The 16124-nt window shown below is 47.0% G+C and overlaps 1 protein-coding gene across 1 annotated transcript in view; it reads left to right on the top strand.

The window, feature by feature from the left end:
- The first annotated feature begins 4975 nt into the window (after positions 1-4975).
- PID1 (phosphotyrosine interaction domain containing 1) overlaps positions 4976-16124 on the top strand; it is a 78926-nt gene continuing 67777 nt past the window's right edge. The window contains exon 1 of the mRNA XM_042820755.1: positions 4976-5037. Within this exon, the coding sequence (XP_042676689.1) occupies positions 5008-5037 (30 nt within the window). The 5' untranslated portion in view covers positions 4976-5007. The remainder of the gene's footprint in view (positions 5038-16124) is intronic.

The following is a 16124-nucleotide window of genomic DNA, read 5'->3' on the forward strand; positions in this document are numbered from 1 at the left end:
TTCTACTTTTGCTCTAGTTTAGGTAACTTTTGTCCGAACAGGAGCACAAAATCTTCCAACAAAGCAATTAGCCTACCTGTAGGGCTGGTGCTGCTCATGTTTTTTCAACTGTTTTTCAAGAAACTCTGATTTTACGTAAACCATGTGTTGTTTTTTTCCCCTCATTTTCCATCTGGCGGTACCTCTTAAGAAGGACGAAACTGTAGGCAGAGAAATAATATCAGGCTTCAAGTTAATAGATAAATGCATTCTTCGTTCAGAAGCAGCTCAGCCATGAAACTTTGGAGGATTCATTATGTCGTTTTTGTTTATGTGTTGCCTCTGATTTAGATCCCTCTTCTTCAAACTTCAGTGTCAGGGCTGACTTATGAGTGCAATTTTCTGCCTAACATTCTGCAGCGGTAGTTGGCAAATCCTTTCTCTTGGCATGGGGAAGTGTTTCTTATTGTTGCACACTGAAGAGGCACACAACTCTTAAATCACTTTAAAAAGACAATGTTTAATACATTTTTTGAAAGGAAAATGCAAATTGTATCTCATAATGGATAACAGAATTATCTTACAAGTAGATTTATTGCTTGTGCACAAACTATATTGGCTACATAACATTGGCATTCTAAGCAATGGAGCCAGCAAAGCCCTTCAGCCAGCCAGAATGTCTGTTTAACCAATCTCTTGCTTTTAGCTTGAACCGAGTTCCTAGATGGTGCTAAGTGAAGCACAGCCCGGCTGTGTAGCTGTATGGGGGTGGGTTGTGCTGAAATTTAGGCAGGAGCTTAATGAAGGACGGTTGAGATTTGTTGATTTTCTGTTGAAGTATTTTTGCCTCTTCTAGGGTTGAAGAAGTTTTACCTATTTATAGAGTTCATCTTTGAGTTGCAAAACTTTGTATAATCGCATGTGAGATGTTAATGGCATCAGACTTGTACCTTTGATGAGGGTTCTTCATTCCCCCTGGTTCCCAAAAACTCAGAAGGAACTCAAGCCCCATTACATTACCAAACACAAGAGGCTGATTCCTCAGCTTCTCTGAATGGTTTGTAAATCTGTATTTACTGCCTTCATAGCTGTTGGCCAGCAAATCAGTTCACATCAGCTCAGCAAGATGCGCTAGAAAACTTCCCACTAATCAGTGCAGTGCCTGAGAAGGAAGTGGTTGGAAATTGTGAAATCTAGATGACATTGCAAACCATTTTCTTGCTGCAGAGAAGCTCTGCAAACAATTTCTACCACAGATGGTCAAAGGTTTATTTTCTTATTCTGAGGGGATATCCAATGCATATAAGATTGATTCATTATTTATTTATCACCTATGGCTCTTCATTCCTTTTTGTAATTGTAATTCCTTTTCAGTACTCTCCCTAAAAACAGCTTCTCTACATACACACAAGTCTTCTCTTATTTATGTTGCTAAAAATCAGAAGAAATTCAAATTAAGTATACAGTGTCTCATCTGTGAAAGTCACAGAAAAATCATGGGCAGGAGCTGTGAGCAAGTCCTGGCCTCAGTTTGGAGTAAGAGTGATGTGGGGTGGCTGTGATCTCACAGCGTATTTCTGGAGGGAATGTAATAAACAAGTAAGTATTTAATAATCATCACAAATAATTCACAAATAAAAGCAGTAAAATCAAAGGTGCACAGAGCTGATGGGCTCTTGGAGGTCTCACTTCAAATTCTTACGGTTCTAGGATGGAACGGAGATGGAAGTGGCATGTGCCAACCTAAAGACTTTGTCTATCATTTTCTGCTATTTACAAGATTACATGACAAGCTGGACTTGAGATTCTTCGGGTAAGTTAAGGCAGAACTGCCTTCTCGGTGGAAATGTCACTGTCCTCACATGGCAGTGTGTGGCTGGCAGCTGTCCCACTGCTGGGTGTGCTCCCTATGGGGATGAGGGCTTTTCCTCCTGTGCCTTCTGCCTGCTTTTCACCGTGCCCTCCCTGGGTTTTTTGTCACCACCAAATTGCTCTCTGCTTTGGCTTCCTCAGGCTATGGGCCGCTGTTTTCCCCTTCCTCATCTCTGCTGCCCCTGCTCCTCCACGCAGACTCCTCCAAGCTCTTCCCACCCATGACCCCATGCACTGTGGCTCTGCCTTTCCTGCCACCATTGCTGTAGATTGGTGACTGCCAAAATCACTCTGTGCCCCTGCCCTGCTTTCCTCTATCTCCACATGTGTCCCATGGAACATTTCACACGTGGCCTGCAGCCCCTGAGCCATGGCCATCCCTTGCTGCTCCCTCCAGGCTTTCCTGGCTGCCTGTGGCCCACACTGGTGTGGCCTGAATACCCTGGCACTGGTGTGAGGCCATGGGGCACAGAGCCAGGAGGTAGCTGCCTGACCCTTGCCAATCTTTTGCCCTTCCCCCTCTGCTCAGCAGTTGCCAAAATCCAGGGATTTGGCCTTTTAACACCTTTTGCAGTAAGGTGCACATGTCGGCTTGCCTTGGTTTGATGGCTTACTGGTGTGCTGGTGTTGTTAGGACCTGTACAGTCCCACAAAGAAGTGACAGCAAAAACCTTCTTTTCTACAGATGAGGCAAAAAGGGTTAAAAAAAAAAAAAAAAGGTACCACAAAACGTGGTCAAATAGATTCCTACATAGGCATTGCACCCAAGCACTTACTTTTATTGATTTGTAAACCCAGACAGCTGTAAAGTTACCCTTCGAGCTGTTCTCGGGTGAAGGGGGGAGGGGGACTGATGGGTGCTGCAGGAAGGATGGTGCCAGCTGAGGAGGTGAACAGAGATGTGGCACCAGCATGGCCATGAAGACACCTGGTTCCCATGGAAACCCCAGCAAGTGCTTCAGCAACAAATGGTGACTTGGACCTCGTTACATGCCTGGTGAGACAGGTTGGAGGACATGCTATATCCGAACCTGAACGATCTCCCTTCCTTCCCTGGAGTACTCACTGCTGCCTCCATTTCACAAATCATTAACACCATGTGCTTCAGGTTTATAGCATCTCCCTGTGCCGCTTTAAAATACTGGCACAGAGGCTGAAGAGCCACACGCACTGTGAGCAGAAGCAGCCCCAGCTGCACTGCCGCTGGTGGAGCTGCACTCCCGCTCCCACAGTCGTCCCAAAGCTCCTAAATAATCAGAATAAAGATGACTGCTGAAATTGGCGGTGCTGCACTGTTGGGATTATACACAGAGCAAGTATGTAAATAAATTTCTCTTTCAATTTACCAAAGCAAAATACTGAAAGGCAACCAAGGACCTTGGAGATGTGTGATCTGCATTTTGCCAGCACTGGAGTGAAACATCCTCACTGTTGAATTGCTGCTGAATAGTGGCCATGCTTGAACTCTTAGGTAGGTAATACAGAGCCAGATCCATAGGTGCTGCTGCATCTATTAAAGGGCATATATCTGCCATTTAGATGTTGCTGTAATTTAAGATGCTTCTCAAGAGCCAGCAAAGCCTGTAGGTGGCCAAATCTCCTCGAAGCCCAGGTTCCTGCTGTCAGCAGTCTGCTTGTGCCTCATGGATGTGGTGCTGGGGCCCAGCCTGGCCTTGTCCACCCGGAGCAGCACATGCCTGCTGGTTGTCCCATGGCCAGCCTGCAAATACACACAGTGCCACCAGAGCTGGGAATTTCCAGCCTGGTTTTTGCTTTGCTGTCTTTTAGCAGTGAAGTATCAGCACGGGCTGTCCAGAGAGGAGATGAAGTCCCTGGCATTGGAGGTGTTCAACAACTCTGGAGATATGACACTGAAGGACGTGGTTATAGGCACGTTGGGGATGGGCTAACAGTTGGACTAAATGATCTTAGTGGTCTTTTCTAACCTTAAGGATTCTGTGATTCTACACTGTAGACACAAAGCAGAGACAATTCCTTCTTATCTAGCTTTGCTTTCTGCAAAAAATGGAGTTCAACTTCAAGATACATTTATTTTTACTTGAAGTAGGATAAAGCTATCAAAAAAAAAAATCAGTTTCAATTGCATGGGTTGTGTGGGCATAAAACTTTTTCAGAAAAATATCAGTGGGTTCATATTAATATAGGTTGGTTTATATCCTTCATCTGTGCAACAATGCTGTGTTTGTCTGATACGATACAACGTATCAGAGTGTATTTCGATTTTGGAAAGATGTCATTAATTGCATTATTTTTGTTTTAAACTGTGTTGCTACACAGCCCTTATATTGGGGCATGGGATAGTCCAAACCAACAGTTTCAGTAGCGAGGAGCCATTGAGAGAGAGAAAATGTCCCAGAGTTACTGGAAAAGTTTCAAATTCATTTTGTGAAAGAAAGTGAAATTGGTCTCATTGCATCGAAAACCCCTTTGAAACGGGAGACCTTCCCCGGCCAAGGCGTTTCTGCCTGGCAGCCACTGGGACCAATCCGGTACCGCACTGCAGAGAGAATCGTCTGAACTCATTGCAAGAGGAGAAACTCGAGAATTTGGCACATTAAAAGGAAAATTAATAGAAAAACTATCGGTATCTTCTTACGAGCACATTCTGGAACACGGCACATCCTGAAAATATTAATTCCTACTATTTATTTAAGCAAAAGACCGGCTGGGCACAGAGCTGCTCTAATGCAAAACAGCTCAGATACCCCATAAAAATAGTGCTCGGATTAAAATATTAGAAAGTCTGGGTAAGAATGACCTCATCTCGGTGAGGCCGTTACATGAAGTCACCCCAGTTTAATCGATCGCTTCCTGAGCTCGGCCCCAGGGGCTGCACCTCCCAGCACGGCCATTCCCGCGTGGGGCAGCGCGCAGTCTCGAGGGAAGCACCGCAGGAGACCGCAGGAGGCCCCCGGAGCTCCGCGCGCGCTCCCTGCTGCCGGGGACGCCCGCACCCCGCGCACCGCTCCACCGCCCGCGGCGCCGCTGCTGCTCGGCTCCGCGCGTGGCGCCCGCCCCCGCGGTGGCCACGCGTGGGAGGAGCGTGGGCGGAGCGGCGGGCGGAGCGCGGAGCGGAGCGGGCCGGCAGAGCCGCGCTCGGCGCCCGCTCGGCAGCGCCTCCCTCCGCCCGGCACCATGTGGCAGCCGGCCACGGAGCGGCTGCAGGTAGGCGCGGGTGGGTGAGACCGCGGGTGGGCGGCGGGGCTGGCGGGGCGTCCCTCTGGTCCCTCTGCCGCCGCACCGGGACTTCGCCACAACTTCTTCCCGGCCCGCCGGGGCCGTGCCGTGCCGCGCTGCGCGGGGCCGCCCCGCTGCCGGCCGTTCCCACAGGGGCTTCGGCCCCCGCCCGGGTCGCTGCGGGCTCGGCTGGTTTGGGCGCGGCCGTGGGCAGTGCCGGGTGGGGCGGGAGCGGAGCGAGGCCGAGGGTGCGGAGCCGCTGCCCCCAGACGTGCGGGGCCGGGCAGCGCGACCCGCCCGGCCGGGCGGCAGCTCTGCCGTCTCTTCTTGACGTCCGCTTTTGTGTGTGTCACCGTATAAATAAAATCGGGGTGAGATGTGAAACAGGCGCAAAGGGAGAAGAAATCAAACTCACTTTGTAGTTCCGCTATGTCGACTTCGTACAGTTTGCAGAGCAAGTGTCTGCTGAGAGACAAGCGGACTTTCCGAGCGAGAGCGAGGTCTGACTTAGCTGTGTGCCGACAGCAGGTCTTCACTGCGTCGGCGAATGGAACGTAGAGTTTGCTCTGATACGTGCAAGCGGGGGTTTGGTTTAAGTTGGTTCTAGAGCCAAGCTGAGCAGGTCTGTGAGCTGCAATCCCCACCAGCTGGGAACGATAGCAATCGTTTTCCATGAAAGGCACATTTTTCTCTGAGATGAGGAACTTGATTTTAGCAGACAGGAGCGATGGTTGGTGGATTTCAGCACAAGTGTTATGTAAAGGCACTACGAGCAGTTTGTTTCCTCCCTGAGCTGGCTGGAAGCTGCTGGGTACCCCACAGAGGCAGAGAGGTGACCCAGTGTGGAGTGGGGACCCTGAGCCCGCTGTGGGGCTGCTGCACCTGCTGGGGGGGGATGCTGCAGGAGAGGGACCCGAGGTTGCACACAGCACTTGGGGTGAGAGAGAAGTGGACCAGGGCCAAGGAGAAGGGGATCGCTGGGTCCATAGTGACGAGCTGCCTGGGTCGCATGGCCTGGCTTTGTGCCCCTTTGTGCACTCAGGTACTAAAACTGAGGAGATTCAATGTAACAAACAGGTGACACTGCCAACATGAGCATTGAAGGCTAACAAGAACTGGGTGCTTACGCTATGTAAAATGAAGTTATTGGTGTGATCTTATTCAGCTTTCTGATGTGTGTGCGTTGCATTACATTATGCCACACCTGTGGGCATGACCACATGCTGTGGGGAACCAGGGCAGCTGGAGGGGGACTGTTCAGGGAATCTCTCAACAGTGGAGGTCCATAGGCAGGGGAGGCTGTGCCCTGGGAGGCCACTATTTTTCAGTGGGCACACACCTGTGCACCTTGCTGTTGGTTGGCTGTAGCTGAAGGCTCTGGGCAGCCCAAGTCACCCTAAATGCTGAGTACATGTACGTGCAGTTCTTGTCATTGGGAGCTGCTGGGGAAGCATGTAAAGAGCTGTAGGTGATGTAAAAAAAACAAGGCAGCACGATCCAAACCTGCTGTCTTAAGTGGTGTGTTTGGCTTTTGCCAGTTCCTGGAATGGGAAGAAGGGGAAAGTCTTGGAAAGCCACAAGAAGCCAGCCCTTAGGAGTTTTGCACTCAGACAAGAGGTTAAATAGCAACGTGGTGAGCAGTGGGCAAAGTGAGTGCAGTGCGTGCCACCAGGGAGGAACGGTGCTCTGAGTCACTTGCATGCAATCTCATAATTGAAAGTTGGATCCTAAGCCATGTACATATGAGCCAGAGTTGCGTGGGCGATAGACTAATATTCCCAATTTATTTGAATGCCTTTTTCTGTTTCATTTTTAATTTGAAATGCTGTCATTTGAAGTAGCTTGATCTCTGTGTCTGTCTCTAAGAAGACCTGTGTTGTACATCACCAGCCTGGCCAGAGCTGCTGGCAGCACTGCCTGTCCTTCCCATGGGGAGTTGCGCAAGACCATAAATGCGCATTTTTTCCCTTTTTTCCATGTCAACATCTCAATCCAGTTTCAGGTGTCCCATGTTCTTCTCCTTGTCCCAGGCCGCCTATCTCTTACTGCCCACATGATGTGAAACAGATCTCTGTGCCACTGGGTGCTGAGTGGGGCCCCTGCTTCCCTGTCATGATTGGGAAGGGTTCTGGGCATGGGATCTTGACTGCAGCAAGAGATTTTTTGGATATGGTGGTACAGGGTAGAGTTGGTGCCTTGCACTCCGTGTTCACATAATCTACAGTTACCATTATGCCAAGTTACAGTTAAGCAGCTATATTCAGGGATGACCATAGCAATTCCAGTGCTGTCTTTTGTAAGTTGTTTATCAAACTGATGTATGAGTGCAGGAATTGTGGACAGGGGCCACTTGCTTGATGTTTTCACGTGTTCTATATGATGTCATTGTGACCCAGATGCATCTTCCATCAACCTCCAGCTGTAGCAAAATGCAGGTTTGTTATTAGTCCATGCTATAGTACCTTCCAGTAATTGAAGGGGATTGGACTTTTTACACATTCTCATAGTGAAAGGACAAGGGGGAATGGCTTTAAACTTAAAGAGTGGAGATTTAGGTTAGATGTTAGGAAGAAATTTTTTACTCAGAGGGTGTGAGGCCTTGGCAGTGCTGCCCAGACAGTTGTGGATGTCCCATCTCTGGAGGAGTTTGAGACTGGGCTGGATGGGGCCCTGGGCAGCCTGAGCTGGTGGGGGCAATCCTGCCCATGGCAGAGGGGCTAGAGCTATATGATCTCTAAAATCCCTTCCAACCTAAGCCATTCTATGATTCTATAGCTCTGTGCTAAAAAAAAATTGCAATGAAAATATTTTCATCTTTCTCCGTATTTCTTTTGGCTTGGTTCAGTACCGAGAGTGTCTGAATTGGCTGTGGAAATGGCTGCCTGGGTCAGCCCTGCCCTGCCTGCTGAGGACAGCCGAGATGGACACCTGCCTTGTTCTGTGCAGGCATGTGTTGGTTGTTTGTTGTTGTGTGTCTCCTGCCTCTGTCTTACATAGTGTGTAACAGGGCTGCATGCTTCAGGTCTGAGGCTTCTCATGTAAAATATACTCCAAATATACTCACTACCGTCAAGTTTCATAGTTTGTGCTGAACTTTTTGGCTTTGGCTGAGCACGTACAAAAATATCAGCAGGCTCTCAGTGGAGTACCTAATGGAATTCAATGGATTTGAAGAATAAGCAAGAAAAATGTAAATATCCAGGTTTCTGGAATTTCCTGGAAGATACAGTACCAGTTTTCTTCAGCAATTATTTCCCTTTCCCTTTCCTTTTTTGCCATTCTTTCTCCTATAGTGACATATCAGTCACAGGTATTTTCTCCAAACTCCGTGGGACCATTACTTATACGGGACACTGCGGGTATCAGAGGGCTCTAGTGTGGTGCTTAGAAGAGCTGTGATCTTGAAGCAATATAGGCATTAAAATTTCCATGCTCAGTGTAAAAGAGATCATCTTTGTGGCTCTTATGAAAACTTTTCCTGCTCTAATTTCTGTGGTAGTGTTGCTGGTTTGTGTTCAAGCAAATTCTGGGGGAAAGCAGCAGACATATGGGTGCCCCATCTGCCGGAGCCGGCTATGGGATGCAGTGTGCCGGGTAGCGCTGCTCTGCTGACTTGGACTGGCAGGCTCAGCTGTGGGTGCCCTGTGCCATCTGTGTGTGGGCTCATTGCGGTGTTTGTGGCAGAGCACCACGGTGGTCGCAGGCAGGGCTGCCTGATATTTGTCTTAGTGTGTGTGGAGATGTCCTTGGTTGAAATAAAGCTGAAACTCTTTTGAAATCTTTATTTAAAATCACTTTCAAATTTGCCCTCCATGCCTGCTTTGGGATGTGGGGGTTGCAGATGGGATCTTGGAACTGCTGGCTGCAGTGCTGCTCCTGTGAGGGCTCAGAAGTGTTTTTTGAAAACAACCGAGGTCTTAGCAGAGTTCCACTGGCCTGTCTGTGAGATGACTGGTATTTGCTTTGAAACCTAAATTTTCCTGGAAGCTTGATGCCAGACACTGTTTCTAGATAATAAATCCTGGGGGGTGCATAGTTTCCGAGTTCAGGCCGTCCGTAAGCCCTGTTTATAAGTCTCTCTGCTTCTCTTAGCACATGTGGGCAGAGGATCACTGTGTCCAAGTACATTTTCTGCAGGAGCCGGAGACACAGCAGTGCTGTAACCCTGGCCATCCCTGTGCAGAGCTGTGCCAAGCCCTCACTGTGGGGATGGCTTTCACTCTTGTTCCGTGCATGGCACTGCTGGTGGGCTCAGAGCAGTGGCACTGCCTGCTCCCATTCTATACTGTGCTGCTGCTTGTTTCAGATGCTTTACTTGGGTGAGTGGTTGCCTCTGGCTGATCAGTCGCTTGCTTCCTGCCCCATACCACTGGAGGGGCAGCCAGAGAAACTCCTTGTCCCTACGCTCCCACACCATCCAGCAGCTGCTGAGGCTGAGTGGGGTTTGGTGGGTCGTCTTCATCTGTGTGTGCAAACAGCCTGGTGAGGATTCTCCCTGCTCACCTGGAAATTTGATCCTCTAACCAAAGCCTGCAGTTTTGGGCTGTTTCTGGGTAGAGATTTAATAGCACATGGCTGCAGTATATTCTCATGCTGTTGGAATTTATTTATTTCATTAAGCATAGTTCCAAATGTTTTCTAATGCACTGTGAAATACAGTGAGAGGTCGTTGCAGGTAGCTGGGTGTGACAAAGCGAGTTGAGTGATGCAAGGCAGGATGCTTCAGGCCCTTCTTTGCTGGGGCATGTTTGACTCCTTGCACTCAAATGCTTAGTTTGGTCATTCTGTAACCTGTGCAGCTCTTGCAAAGTCCTTGGGAAATATGTTTCTGTGGAATTGCTTTCTGACCATTTTTGAGTTTCTGATGTTTTTTAACTCAATATCATTTGGACATAGTAATAAAAACTCAGCTATTGATCAAAGTCGGTGTAAAAATGGGTGCTGGAGTCTTGCTGCATGCTCTCTGCCCCTTGTGAACGCTGCCTTCCGAGGCAGTATTGCTTGTTTTGTTATGATTCCTCGTGCCCCATAACCATGCATTTTGAATCTGCTGATATATTTGGACTCTGGGTTGGCAGACTGTAGCTAAATACATGCAGATTATATGCCTCCACTACTGCCCAGGATACACATCAAACACCTTTCCTGTTTTGGGAACATTGAAACCATTCCCTGAAGAAAAGCCGGCTCTGTACAGAGCTCTGTGTGCGGTGACTTCCAGGTAATTGGGTTGCAGTGTGCATCTCTGCCACCAGTTTTATAGCAACGTCTCTGCGTCTTTTTAGATGCTATTGGTGCTTTCAAATCAACTTCTCATCTTGCTTTTATATTTGCAGTGTTCAGATGCACGTCTTTAAAAAATGCAGGATGCAGTCAGTCGATACTGTTTTTTGAAAGTTTTGCGGCATATGGAATAACTCCTCTTTAAAACAAACACAAACAGATTGTAAGTGTAAAGCACACAAACAGCTGTCTAGACGGAAACTGCTGCAAGACATGTATAGCAGGGCTGATACTACTACTGAACTCTGGTTTTATTAAATATTATGTCAGAAGGAAAAAGTGAAAAGTATTTGAAACTTAAGCTTGAGTCATGTGGATGCAAATGTTCAGGGAGTCTCACAGCCCAGTTTTGGCATCATATGGCTTCAGGAAATCTTTCAAGGCATCAAAGTTTTTGTACCAGTTTGCTACTATAACTTTGCAGCAGTCAGAGATCTTTCAAACAAAGCTCAGTGAAATGCAGTAAGCTCATCTGGCACCACTTAGCCTGTGCCTTTTTTCTACGTTGTTTATTCTTTGTAGAAAATGAATGGCTCTGGAAAAATGCTAATTTTGGGAAGCATTCTATGACCAAAAGAAAATCAAAATCAGCGACTGTCTTGAGGAAGGTCCTCTGGGAAATGATCAAGGGTTCATTTATAGTGTACTACTAGTTTCTGTTTATGAAGCTGACAGCCTGTTTGATGACCAAGACAAATAAAAAGAAATTAAAAAAAAAAAATAAATCAATGGTTTCCTTGAAGAAAGGCAGTCACAGCCCAAAGCATTCAGTCTAAATAGTTCTGGATTTTAACTGCTTTGTTGTTTTGTTTTGTTTTGTTTCTTTCTGTTCCTTGATGGCGGTCAGTAGGACAGTTAATAGCGGCAGGTCCAGAGCTCTGCCCTTGCCTCCCACATGTGGTCTGCAGCAGGCAGGCCTTCAGTGGGGCTGCAGGGGCTTCGTGCTTGGGTCTGCATGGTGGTGGCTGCTGGGTGAGAGCCCAGCCTGAGAGTATGTGGATGTGGAGCTGGAATATCCCTTCTAGCAAGATTTAATACTCTCTTTCTTTTGCACAGTGCTTTCATGTATAATAATTGAACTTATTTGCACTTCAAATAATAGATGGAAAGTAACAGGTGATGTTATTATGCTGGGCTATTCCTGATCAAGTGCATAAAGCGCTTTGAGCAAAGATTTTGTATGTGGGAGATTGTAAAGTGTGAAAAGACCAAACTTGGTCTTTCATAATTTATTTTCCTTGCTGAATGTTGAAAATGGAAAATCCTTATGCACAACATCTTCGAGGGATAAAGGAAAAAATAATTAAAGTTGTGTATTGTGTGTGGGGAGTCTTTCACTCAGAGGGAGGTGAGGCGCTGGCACTGCTGCCCACAGCCCTGTGGGTGCTCCATCCCTGGAGGTGTTCGTGGCCAGGCTGGATGGGGCCCTGAGCAGCCTGAGCTGCTGCTCCACCTAGTGATCAGCATCCCTGCCCATAGCAGAGGGTTGGCACTAGCTGATCTTTGTGGTCCCTTCCAACCCAAGCCGTTCTATGATTCTATGATTTTTGATATTCGATATCTCTTTACTTTAATGATGGCATTTCACCAAAATTGCACACAGACTCAGGAGGTTGATTTCAATGTGTTGCTCCTTACTTTTCTTAGCAGTTCAGTGCTGGCTTCTGAAGTGTTGGTCTTTGGGAAGAACCTCAATGCTTGTTTTCATTGGCAGCATTTTAAAAGTAACTGTTTTTTTCTGATGAGCCAGTTATTGTTGATAACAGCTCCAGTGCAAGTTGGGAAACTTAAAAAACTTTACCATGCCTACAACTGGCTTGTCTTCCCTCACAGCCTCTCCTGCCCTCCTGTGCCAAGTACTTCAGGTGTGGTGCTGAAGCCTGGCTCCGGTCACAGGTCTCCTCTGGTTGTCCCACTCCCCCTCTGGCTGCCTAATGGCTTTACAGGCTGCCTAAACTGTCACCCACCTCACTGAGGGACAGTTAATGACTGAACTGTTCTGTGAGTGCAGACTTCTCAGTGCTGTGGCACTGAAGCTGCCTCGCCCCGCCGTAATGTTATGTCTGTGCCTTGCCGGATGGTTTTCAAATGTCTCCTCACGTGAAAACATTTTCTCCAGAAATATTTGATGAGAGTTGCCAAGAACACTGAAAACAGATAGAAAGTTAATTAAATGTCCTGGAGCTCAAATTGTGGCCGCTTCTTTCTTCCTGCTCCAGGCTCCCTCTGGGTTTGAGAGATGGATATTCCATACATTTTGTTTCAAGTGTTCAAAATTTACCCTGGAGTACGTTTCCAAGTATTCAGAGCCTCTGTCTGAGGCCAGGCTTTTCCAGAGAGCTTTTTACCCAGTGGACTGAGCTCTTTTGAAAATCTGGCCACTTATTCAGTGCTTGGAGAGGAGAAGTCATGTTCAGAACCTGGTCCCGCTGGTGAAGCAGCTTCCCCGATGGTCTTGCATTGGATCTACTCCCAGCTCCACTGGGGTCAGTACCAACATTCATGGGCATGACTGGGTTTTGGGGTAGCAGTTCTATGAACTGGGCTGTTTCAGGGGATCAAGAAGGCTTATTTTGGGGGTCGAGGCCCAGCACAAGCTTCCTCACACAGCATGTTGGTGGATGGCTGCAGAGGTTTGCTTTCATCTTTCAGAAGATTGTCAGGGAGGAGTCAAAGCCAGGAGGGGAGAACAGATCTTGGCGGTCTGGTGCTTTGCAGCTAGGGACTTTCAGAATGTCCAGGGGGCTGAGTGAAGTTTTCATGGGGTTGTGTGTGAGGGGACTCAGGCACTGTTGCCTCCTGGTACAAATGCAGCCAGGTTGACATATTTCTCGTTTATAGCTATTATAAGGCAGAAGTGAACCCAGACCTAGCAGCACTTGCATACATGTGTGGAATGTACAGTGAGATGTTTCTGTGATGTTTGCCTGGCTTGCTTGTTCCAAAGTATCCATGTTGCTTTCTGTGCATCCAATTCCAGCAGGTTGAATAACAGTAAATCAGTTGTAACCATATACAGTTGTAACTATAACTTAGAACAAAAAAAAAAGTAGAAGCTTGAATCTTGTCTCAGCGTCTTTTAGGAGGAAGCTGTACAGCATGGGTCTGTGCAGGCTTCAGTTTTCACAGCTGGGCTCTGTTGTTTGGGTTAGGATCAGAAGGAAGGATATTCTGAAAATTTACGCTTTCTTCTCTACAGCTTTGCTGAAAGGGGCCATTGAACTTGGTACTGTGTGTTTGGGAAAACCCTGGTAGTAAAGACAGCGTTGGTGCCTCCTGCTAAAAGGAGCCATGGAGTAAGCAGCAAATCTATGGACTACTGCCTAAGCTCAGCTAGCTCTGGGTTCAGCCTGCACCCTGCCCTACTGCTGCTACTGGCTGGTGCCTTGGGTTTCCCTGAATGTCAGCACGGTTTCCTTGCAGCATCATCACTTTCTAGGGAGAAGTGCACTTACTCTGTGGTTGGTCATCTTTGCAGATAGCAAGATGCTTGTCTGTCTCTTGTTTGGCTGAGGTAAACTGGCCAGGGCTGAGGAACTAGGTGAGCATGGATTTAGGAAGGGTAGGGTTTAATCCTTACTTCCAAAGAAATAAAATTCTTTGAGAAAATCACGGGAATAAACCAGCTAGGAAGTTGGCAAGAAGAAGAGGAAAAAAACCTAATATCACATGTGAGATGAGTGTTATTTACAAATCTGTTTTGAAGCAGACTTGATGGTTTGGAACATACAGAATGGTATAGGTGTTCCTGGGCTAAGTGCTACCAGGATTTGATACTTTGCTCATTGGGGTATCAGAGTATCTGTTTATCTTCCATAGCTCTAGGTCCAATGAAAATAACATTTCTGTTCAGCTCTGAAGAATGTAACTCCACCAATTTCACTTCGTATGTGTTCTGGTGTTTTTTTTGGAGGACCAAATTCACCCTGCAGAAGACCAGGTGCTGACTGGTCATTACCCTAGCACCTGGTGTGGGTGTACCCTAAGTGAGGAAGAGCTCAGGTGCAGCAATGCCAGATGAGCATTGGAGCATGGCATTGAGGCCAGCTGATAGCAGCTGCACGCTGATTTGAGATACTTGATTTGGTCTCTCTCATGCTGATGGAGTGTCAGTGCTGAGGTCTGTGGAATGGATTCTGTTTTCTACAAGGTTGGGCAGTCTGCTTTGATAAATCAATGCTAAATCACTTAGATATAAGAGTGCAGCCTTATCTCAGCACATAGGGATATGCCTTTGAATCCCATTAACTTTTATCTTGCCATTTGAAATGGCAATATAACTTTTCAGTGGTTTATAACGAATGTTAGGAAGTGTTTTCCTGTGAGTGACTGTTTTGTTTTGATTTTGTGCTTAAAGGCACTAAAGAGCCCTGATGTGTAACATTTTCAAAGGGCAGTGTTTTAACCTTGTACCTCTAAAATCCCTACTTGATATGGAAGGAAGAATTCCACATTTCTAAAGGTTGCAGGAGACATGTTGGGTCCTCTTGCTGCCTTTTGCTGTCTTCCTCTTTCTGGTTGTTTTGAGGCTGCACGTGGCTCCCTGTGCCTCACCTCTGCAGTCCCACAGCTTCTGGCTTGGGATGCACATTTGCAAGGAGTCACCCCATTGCAAGGAAGTGGAGTTTTTCTTTTGCTCAACAGCTGCCACAGATAGAGTTCACATCACATCCTGGTGGGTGTCTGTCAGAACTTGGTGTGCGAGATGGCTTAATTAGGAACACTGGGATTGTGCAGGGTCTGGAGAGGCAAAAGGCAGGCATTCTGTGAGGCACAGTGAGCCTTGTGCCAAGGAGCCTGCTTTTCATAATCGAAGGTGAGGTAACTGTTTAACTGTTCTCTCCTCAGCTCCATAAGGAAAGTTGTTTCTGGAGGAATGGTGAGTTCTAAGTGATAGTCGCAGTGTGATACAGAGAAGTCATTGCTTGGAAAGAACGTTCTGGCTGAAGAATTGCACCCCTTAGCCAGAAGAGATGCTGATGGGTGTCTCTGAGCCCAGGACAGGGCTGCAGTGGAGTCTTGATTGGTGAAGGGGTCTAGGCATCTTTAGCAGCATCAAGAGAGGCTTTGGACCAATGTGAAATGCTTCATGAATATGTGGAGCTGTTGAGTGTACAGCAACTGGATGTTTGCTTGTGGAGGAGCCGCCAACTGGGGACCAGTGGGGTCTGGGGGCAGCCTAGCCCACAGCCCTGTCGGCAGAAACCTCTCATTGAAGCAACTCAGTTCTGGCTGGCTACAAGAAACACAAATATTGTTAAATGATTTCCAGAGGGCTTTTATGTTGTCTTTTCAATTTAGAATTTTTATTTCTCAACATCAGAAGTTATTTGTGGCTGCTTACATGATATTAGAAAAATAGCTTCACGCAGGGTGGAGCATTAACCAGGGAGATGTCCCTAACTGGTTTGTGCTGCAGCTTACTACGCCGGCTCTGAAAGTAACAGTCTGACCTTTAGTTTCTCTGTTATGGTTTGAGGGTTTTCTTACGTGTATGTGAAGCTTTCCAAGATAAACGAAGTGAATGTGGTTTGGCATTTAAATCACTGATGTTGTATCAAGCTAGAGAATTTCAGAAGCCATTGGTGTCTAAATATATGTCATTTTGTTCATGTGGGGATAAACTTTGCCCCTGTCTATCTATCTGCAGATCTTTTTTTGGTCCAAATTCAGATCTTGATAATGTCGGTATAAATCTAAATGGCATTGCTAATGTCACAGGAGCTGCTCTGGATTTCTTCTTTGAGAAGGAACTGTGTGTGTATTTCAGAGCGTCCAAATTGTACCTGTTT

The sequence above is a fragment of the Centrocercus urophasianus genome, unplaced genomic scaffold (assembly GCF_019232065.1).
Source record: "Centrocercus urophasianus isolate 14NV4802_14NV808 unplaced genomic scaffold, USGS_Curo_1.0 seq_19, whole genome shotgun sequence".
Classification (NCBI taxonomy): Eukaryota; Metazoa; Chordata; class Aves; order Galliformes; family Phasianidae; genus Centrocercus; species Centrocercus urophasianus.